Raw genomic sequence first — 9,038 nt, 5'->3', positions numbered from 1 at the left:
TCCCCGGCTCCCCCAGTGTGGCGTCACTTCCGCCTGTGCCCGGCGGCGCGCCGGCTGTCGGGGTTTCGCGCACGCGCCGCGCCGGGAGCGTCCCAGAGCCGGGAGCGCGCGCTCCGCGGATGACAACAAATTCGTCGCGCGGCCGCTGTGGAGGTGTCCGCCTCACCGTGGCCTCAGGCCCTGCCGTCTCCCCGCGTGCTCTCTTGTACCCTCTTTCTAGTGCCGAAAAGGACCCTCCTCGGAACCTACCCCCCCGGGCTTGGGGCTAACGGGGACTCCTCCGCGACTTGTCCCCGCCAGGCCTAGCGCGAGCGGCGCCGCACAGGCGATGGGGTCGCCCTAAGGGAAGCCCGGCGCCGAGCGGGCATGGAGGGGCCTCCCCGGGCTTAAGCTTCGCCGAGGCCTGGGCAGGCCGGCCCCGGGACCCGAGGCGCCGCCGCCAACGCCGCCGCTGCCCCCGCCGCGGCCTGGAACCGGAGCCTGGCCGGAGCCCCCAGGCCGGAGCCGCCCGCAGTCCTGCCGGCCCAGCTGCCAGCCCTCACCATGCCTTGGCCGTTTTCGGAGTCCATCAAGAAGAGGGCCTGTCGGTACCTCCTGCAGAGGTACCTGGGCCACTTCCTGCAGGAGAAGCTGAGCCTGGAGCAGCTCAGCCTGGACCTGTACCAGGGCACCGGGTCCCTCGCTCAGGTCCCCTTGGACAAATGGGTAAGAGGTGCTGGCGGCCAGCCGGGTTGCAGGGAGGGGGACACAGTCTCCTCCTCAGGGCGATCTGAACCAGTGTCATCGAGGACGGGTGACGTTCCGTCCCTCCCTGGAGGTTGTTTGGCTCCAGGTAGGGTAGGACTCCGAGAAATGTGTTAACAAGTGTCATTCAGTCCGTTTCTAGCAAGTTTGCCCTTCCAAATCACGTGTGCCAGAAACTTAGCAGAGGTAATGGATTCCACACTGTGGCAATCAGTGGAATCCGTGGTTTGGGGTAGGGGTCTGTGAAGCTGGCTGCAAGGAGTCCATGGAAGGAAGTGACCCGTACTCTGCTGCCCCTTTAGGGTAGGAGGGATCTCGGAGTTGTGTGCAGACAAGTCGTATTTCGTGGGATGACACTCCCCGGAAAGACCGAGGATGGGGAGGACCTGCGGGGATGTCAATGCCTGGGGTATTCCTTTATTTATTTGGGGTTGGTCCCTTTCACCCCGCGGCCTCAGTCCAGCGTCTGGCATTTAGAAGAAAGTTAGATCTCTGCCGGTTTGTTTGCTTTGGATCCTGTAAAGGCCAATCGCCGGATGGTCTTGTGGCCCTAAAATAGGGATGCTTGGTTGTGCCTGTTTGCTTCACTGTGACAGATCGTAAAAGCGGGTGTTGCAAAAGCGCTGAAGCTGCACTCTTAAAAACCTGTCTTCTGTCTGTCATCCAGAGGTGGTGCATTGACTCATTAACAGGTGCTTCCTTGCACCTGCATCCCTGTTCTCAGCGCGTAGTACTTTACTTCATGTGTATTTCAGCTTTGAGTTTGGCAAGACTGAAGGGGCTCTCCCACGTTCCCCAGCTGTTTATTTGTTCCACTAGAGTTTGCTGCTCACAGTTTGAATGGGTTTTACTGTTCTGAAGTATCACTGTTCTGTTACTATTCTAAAACCTTTCCAACAGGGTTTACATTAAGGAAATTATCAACATAGGTGACTTTGCTGTGGTAATTGGGCAAAAGAAAAGGAAACTTTTTTTTTAGTGTAAGTTGTGAAAAAAGCTCAAGTGTTTTGTTTTTTCCTTTTATGTAAAAGCATTTTAATATAGTAATGACTTCCTTAGTCATAGAAACCCAAAAAACTCACATTATGGTAACACCTTACTATGACTGTTGAGTGAATTTGTACTGGTATAAATAAGCATATAATTTTATCAGCAAGTGGATGACCTCAACTAGGGAGAGTACACGCAGAATAGTGGGAAGAATCCTGGCTTGAGTAATGGAAGGACCAAGTCCTCCTCCCACCCTCCCAGGCTAGCCCATGCTGCCACAGTTATCACAGTGACAGTGTATATAGTAATTCACCTGAATTCAGTAAATATTAATGGAGTATCCTCTCCATGCCAGGCACTGTGTCAGGGAACTCCATTGCCATAATTCTTACCAAAAGATAGGGATTCTGATGGATATTTTAAAATTCATTGACCTGTAAGTCTGTCCTTTTGATAGTTATGACTAAGCTATCTTGAAGGAGGAAGGTTTGACATTTATTAACAGTCTTGTTTAGGTCAAATGACTTTGCTGCATTATTTTAACATTTTTAGTATTCATTTATTTATTGAAGTATAGTTGATTTACAGTGTTGTATGTATGCATTATTCTTTAATGACTTTTCTTAAAACCCTATAAGATGGGTAGTCATATTTCCCTTTTACAGATGGTTTTAGCAAGTGGAATAGTGAGAATTCAAGTCTAATTCCTAAGCCTATTATTTCTTCATTAATCACATGGCTTCAAGCCAAAGAAGGAGCAGTTAATATAATTGAGCATTTGTTTATTTCAGGCACTGTCTGGGCACTCTCATTTGTGAGGTTTTATTTAATTCTCATAGGAAAATCACAGGTGGTAAGATTTGAATTTTGCAATTTGACTTCAGGATCATTGGAAAAATAACTTATGGTTGGACTTAATCCAAAGGTTATGTTTTATTCTGCTTCTTAAAGGTGAAGAATATGCCCAGCCAAAATGTCAAATAAAATATCCAGTAAACATAGGCTGTTGCTGATTTCTTTAATTATAGTGTGCTGTGTTAATGACTAAGATAAATCTTGGTATAACATTTAGATATAACTATTTAAACTTCTGATTCCAAATTCATTTACTTCTGACATTTGATTTTAATGACTTTCATGATGAAAAAAAAAAGATACCTCACAGAGATTCATAAATCCAAATGGGAGAATACTGTCACTGAAAATGTTCTGAGGTTTCAATTCTCAACTGTCAGTTATGCACAAGATTGTGTTGAAATCACTTGACATTCCCTTCTTCCTTGATCTCAATCAATTATTCATGCTAATTAGTTGGATGATGTTGCATTTATATATCTATATATATATAAACTTTAAAATCCCTTTTTAAGAGCTTTGTTCAAAAGACTAAATTTATTGAGGTAATTTTTCATGTTTCCAAACCTTTGTAACCTGTCTAGATGATGACTTAAAAAATAGGGTTTTAATAGATATTTTTTCAGCTACAAAATCATATAATAGTGGAAACATTTCCAAATGTAAGTTTTTAAAATGTCCTCTCCATAGTAGAAATACCCTTTGAAAAGAAGCTACTTTTCTCACTCATTAATGAAGTGGTATCTTTACCTTTAAATGACAGATTGTGGGCTGCCAGACTCACCCTCTGCAATGGCCCACACTGTCTCTGTGGAGTGTGTTTCTCTCTAAATAAATCCAGTTTTTACCTATCAAAAAAAGTTATGTTTGTTTTTTTTGGAGTATAACTGCTATTGGAGTATAATGGCATATATTACTGATAGTCATGTGTCATCACATAAAAGGTAAGTGTATTTAAAATTCTAATCTTTGTGAAGAGGAAAATTGCTTATTATCTGTAAATTCAGTTTCTAAATGTTTGCTCATAAGAAAATCAGAAACTTCCTGTCATTTTCTGTCTCTCACAGAGATTCTACTGTGGGAAGGTCTGTTTTTATTGTGTAGACTATATGCTCAAGTGTCAGTGCATTGAAATGAAATATCCAGCCAAGGGCACCACTCTTCACCCTTCCCATTGTCTTCTCTTGGTACCAGTCTGATGCGTGGCCTGAGTCAGAATGCAGATATCTATTTGTATATTAAGTATAGTACCACTTTTACATCTGTTTTAACTTTATTTGAATGGTGATGCCTGGGTTTAAACTAATAAGGATATATTCTTTTCCTAGTTAGTCTTATGATACGTATTAAAAAGAAGCATACAACTTAACTGTTTACTTTTCTTCATTCTGCCAAGTGCACCTTAAATTCCTAATAGTGCTTACCATTGTGCTAGCTAGGCACTGGGGAAGACAAGGAACAGTAGTTGATGCTTATAAAGTATTGACTTGGTACCAGGAACCATGTTGGTACCTTTACGTGTTATTTCGTTTACACTCACAGTAACCTTGAGACATTGGTATTTTCCCTATTCTATGGATGGGGGTTCTCAGGTGGCACAGGTGGTAGAGAAGCTACCTGTCAGTACAGGAGACACAAGAGATACGGGTTCAATCCCTGGGTTGGGAAGATCCCCTGGAGTGGGAAAGGGCAGCCCACTTTAGCATTCTTGCCAGAATGGTTGCAGAGAGTCGGACATGACTGAGCATGCGCTGGCGGGCTGGCTGGCTGTTTTATGGATGAGGAAATTGAGATTCATGTTAAAAACTTGTCTGGAACCACCCAGCTTGTAAATGACTGAGCTACTGTATTTTGTTTTCTTTTTTTTTGAGCTGCTATGTCTTAAAACTACTATATACCTTGTCCATTTTAAAATTGACTTAAAATTTTTTCATTATAAGTTTAAATGTGTGTGTGTCTGTTGCGTCCGACCCTTTGCAACCCCATAGACCGCAGCCCACCAGGCCCCTCTGTCCATGGGATTCTTCAGGCAAGAACCCTGGAGTGGGTTGCCATTTCCTTCTCCAAAAGGAACTATAGAAAGAAAGAAAGTGAAGCCGCTCGGTCATGTCCGGCTCTTTGCGACCTCATGGACTGTAGCCTACCAAGCTCCTCCATCCATGGAATTTTCCAGGCAAGAGTACTGGAGTGGGTTGCCATTTCTTTCTCCAGATAAGTTTAAATAGTTGAGGATAATTTTTGTTGTGTTGTAAATACTTATATAATAAAAATATAGTTTTTTTTTAACCCAGTAAGATCTAAATACCCACCATTTTATTTATATATATATCTTACATCTTTTATTGATCATGCTGTAATTTCTCTATAATAATATATGTAACTAAATTTAAATTATCATACTGAAAATTTTTGTCACAATTAAGCTTTCTTTTGCATAGTGAATATTTTTCTAGTGTAACATTTTAATTCCCACAAAAGATTTCTTCACTATTTTTTCTTTTTCTTTTTTTTGAATTTTTTTGGTCATTTAAGCGGTTTGCTCCAGGACTTACCATGTTGATCTTAGCAGTATCTCCTTCACATATCATTAAACTTTTAAGTGTTAAAATTTTCCTCTGGATTGTTTTGTTATTACAGTTATAAGTGCAGTTGATCAAAACAATATAAATGTATTATACATTTGAATAACTAAACATAAGAACTTTTATTAGAAATATATTTATTGATGTTTTGGGTGTGTTTTCTCCTCTCCCTTGCTTTCTTCAGATATCCATGGATGAATATACATACAACTAGAATTTGATAGGGTTCAGCATAAATTTCATTCTAAACTTTTAAGCTTGAGAAATACTCGTCATTAATAAGTAGATGAGAATTGTAGGGATTTTGCAGTAACAGAATCACTTAGTTCTTTGATCTTTTTTATGGCAATGCCAAAAAATGTGTATCAAGTGGGGAAAGGCCAGAAGACTTAATTGGTAGTTCTGCCTACTTTCACGTATTGGAGAAGGAAATGGCATCCCACTCCAGTGTTCTTGCCTGGAGAATCCCAGGGATGGGGGAGCCTGGTGCGCTGCCGTCTATGGGGTCGCACCAGCAGCAGGCAGTGCCTAAGGGATGATTCAGGAGGGGGAAAAGATACGTGTTTTTTTGGCTCAGTGGAGAGGGGGACTGTACAAGGGAATATGGGAAAGAGGACCCAACACGATGCCACTTCTCAGAAGGTCCATTTTAGGAAAGAACATATTTGGAGATTGAGTGTGTGCTCTGTCTCTCAGTCACGTCCTGCTCTTTGCAACCCCATGGACTGTAGCCCTCCAGGCTCCTCTGGGATTTCCCAGGCAAGAATACTGGAGCGCTTTGCCATTTCCTCCTCCCGGAGATCTTCCCAACCCAGGGGTGGAACCCGAGTCTCCTGCTTGGCAGGTGGATTCCTTACCACTGAGCCACCAGGAAAGCCCATTTGGAGTTTAGGGATCTGGATACTTATACTTTAAAACCAGCCAGGCTCATGTACTCGTTAGGAAATCTATAGGATCACACAAATACCAGTGTGAAGAAAGCCTGTTAAAGTAGTAACCTCCAGTGAAATAATGTGTGCCATTCTAAATCTCCACGTTCAATGTGAGCTTTGTAGATGAAGAATTACACTACCCTTATGCAACATGGCATAGAGGAAGCATCTTCATATAGACTGGTATTTGATAAGTATCTGTTGCTTTTATGTAAAGGTACATTGTCTGTTAAAAGAAAACCCATTTAATTATTCTTCTAACTGTATTTATATCCATCTGTCGTCTTTCTGTTGTAGTTAACCCTTTACTGAAATTGCTTTCAACGGGATCACCTAACCCCTGTCACTAAATTCAGGGGACATTAAAAAAATCTTTGACTGCTTCTTAGTTTTTGTTACACTTGATCATTCTTTATGTTGTGTCTCCACCGTTTTCTGGGACAAGATTTTCTCTTGATTTTCTTCCTACTTCTCTGCTTATTATTATTTTGTTGTTGCTGTTGTTCCCTTTGCAAGTTCCTTTTTCTTGACTTGTTGCTTAAATGCTGGTGTTTATCAGGATTCTGTCCTCGGTCTCTGGTCTTTTTACTCTACGTTAGTTCTGAAAGGCGGTCTCTCCTTACTCCTGTGGCTTCATTTACCTTCTGTGTTGATAAAGCCCCTCTGTATTACAGGCCCACATGGCTCTCCTGAACTCTAGACCAGAGCACCCACTTGTGTCCTAGGCATATCCACCCGGGAGTCTGCTCAAATACATTCTCTGGAACTGAACCTCTTACCTCCACCTCCCCTAACTCAGTACGTGGCATCACTGTCAAAGCCGTTGGCCAGGCCAGCAACTTGGGAATTATTTTTGGTTCCTTCTTTTCTTTACCACTCATTATGCCAGTTATTTCTACTCCTAATATTTATTAAAAAAAAAAAATCCATCCACCTCTTGCTCTTCTCATTGTCCCTATCCTTGCCAAGCCAATTTCTCTTAGTTTCTCTTATTTGTAACAGCCTTTCTGCTTGAGTTTTACTTTCCTCCTAAGAGTGACCCATGGAATAGTTCTTTTCTCATCATGGCACCCTTGCTTAAAACCTTTCAGTGGTTTCACATTGCCCTTGAGGTAAATTTCAGACTCTCTAACATTAATTACAAGGGTTTTTGGATCCCGCTTACCCTTATCTGTGTAGCCTTATCTCTGGCTCATCAGCCTGGCATGCTACACTAAAGTCTAAAGCAGCTTTTTCCCTCTGCCCAAATAGTCTTGTGTCTCACATATATATATTTGCACATACTGACCTCTGCCTTCTTTGAATCCTTCTACATGCTACTGTATCTGTTTGGACCATTGTGTGCAATTAACTCCTCAGCCCCCTGGTCTCAGCTTTAAATAGCACTTCCTCAGGTGGCCTGCCTTGAGTCTCCAGACTAGGTTCTTTTACATGCTAAAGTAGTACAGTGTATTTCCTCTGTCATGCAACTCATCACGTATGTCTTTCATAGTAAGCTATTTTGTCAGCTTAATGAGGACCAGGAATCATCTGTATCTTGGTCTCTGATTTCTTTATCCTTAATGCCTGAGACATGTATAAACATATTTGTTGTTCAGTTGTTCAATCACTAAGTCATGTCCACCTCTTTGTGATCTAGTGGACTGCAGCATGCCAGGCTTTCCAGTCCTTCACTGTCTCCCTGAGTTTGCTCAGACTCATGTCCATTGAGTTGGTGATGCCATCCTGCCATCTCATCCTCTGTCGTCCCCTTCTCCTCCTGCCCTCAGTCTTTCCTAGCATCAGGGTCTTTTCCAATGAGTCGGCTCTTTGCATCAGGTGGCCAAAGTACTGGAGCTTCAGCTTTAGCATCAGTCCTTCCAATGCAGATTCAGGGTTGATTTCCTTTAATCAATCCTGCTCACTCAATCAGGATTGACTGGTTTGATCACCTTGCTGTCCAAGGGACTCTCAGGAGTCTTCTCCAGCACCACAACTCGAAAGCATCAGTTCTTCAGTGCTCTGCGTCTTACATCCATACGTGACTACTGGAAAAACCATAGCTTTGACCATATGAACCTTTGTTGGCAAAGTGATGTCTCTGCCTTTTAAAATGCTCTCTAGGTTTGTCATAGCTTTTCTTCTGAGGAGCAAGTGTCTTTTAGTTTCATGGCTGCAGTCACCATCTGCAGTGATTTTGGAGCCCAAGAAAATAAAATCTGTCACTCTTTTCACTTTTTCCCCATTGATTTCCCATGAAATGATGGGTCTGGATGTTTTGATCTTAGTTTTTTGAATGTGGAGCTTTAAGCCAGCTTTTTCACTCTTCTCTTTCTTTTTTGAGTAAGTTAACAGTTTTACTTTCTTGTTCTTGTGATTTCAAAATGCACTTGTTTTTTCTGTTTAGTGTCTCAATGAGATCCTGGAGTCAGCAGATGCACCTTTAGAAGTCACAGAAGGATTCATACAGTCAATTTCTCTGTCCGTTCCATGGGGCTCCTTGTTGCAGGACAATTGTGCACTGGAAGTGAGAGGGTTAGAAATGGTCTTCCGACCTCGACCCCGCCTAGGTAGGTATGTTAGGTGTTTCTGTTTGTTTCTATTTTTACTTTTCAGAGATTGGGAAAGTGGCCTAATTGCATTAAATTGAGTATTTAATTTAGTACCTTGCATGTATTTGTAAGATTCTCAGTAGGTAAAATTTTAGGATGTGGCCCATGTAGGGCAATGGGTGTGATTGTATCTTCAGAGTTACTTCTCTCTCTTCTTACCTACAAGAACTTTAGTATATAGGTGATTGATTTAGTTATTGGTTACCAGTTACCTAAAGTGACTTATGCTTTTTTTTTTAAGTATAGTTGATTTACAATGTCAGGTGTACAGCAAAATGATTCATTTGTGTGTGTGTGTGTGTGTGTCTGTATACATGTTCTTTTATATATCTCTATATATTTTT

At 42.1% G+C, this 9,038-nt stretch overlaps 1 protein-coding gene across 2 annotated transcripts in view; it reads left to right on the top strand.

The window, feature by feature from the left end:
• ATG2B (autophagy related 2B) overlaps positions 47-9,038 on the top strand; it is a 76,766-nt gene continuing 67,774 nt past the window's right edge. The window contains exons 1-2 of one of the 2 annotated variants that reach the window (XM_018066141.1): positions 47-705; positions 8,490-8,652. In XM_018066141.1, coding sequence (XP_017921630.1) covers positions 544-705; positions 8,490-8,652 — 325 coding nt within the window. In that variant the 5' untranslated portion in view covers positions 47-543. The remainder of the gene's footprint in view (positions 706-8,489; positions 8,653-9,038) is intronic. The other variant, XM_005695367.3, reaches the window with a different exon arrangement.

This window comes from Capra hircus, chromosome 21, assembly GCF_001704415.2.
Source record: "Capra hircus breed San Clemente chromosome 21, ASM170441v1, whole genome shotgun sequence".
NCBI lineage: Eukaryota > Metazoa > Chordata > Mammalia > Artiodactyla > Bovidae > Capra > Capra hircus.
Note: the sequence above shows the minus strand (reverse complement) of the source record. Positions and strands in the feature narration are given on the sequence as shown.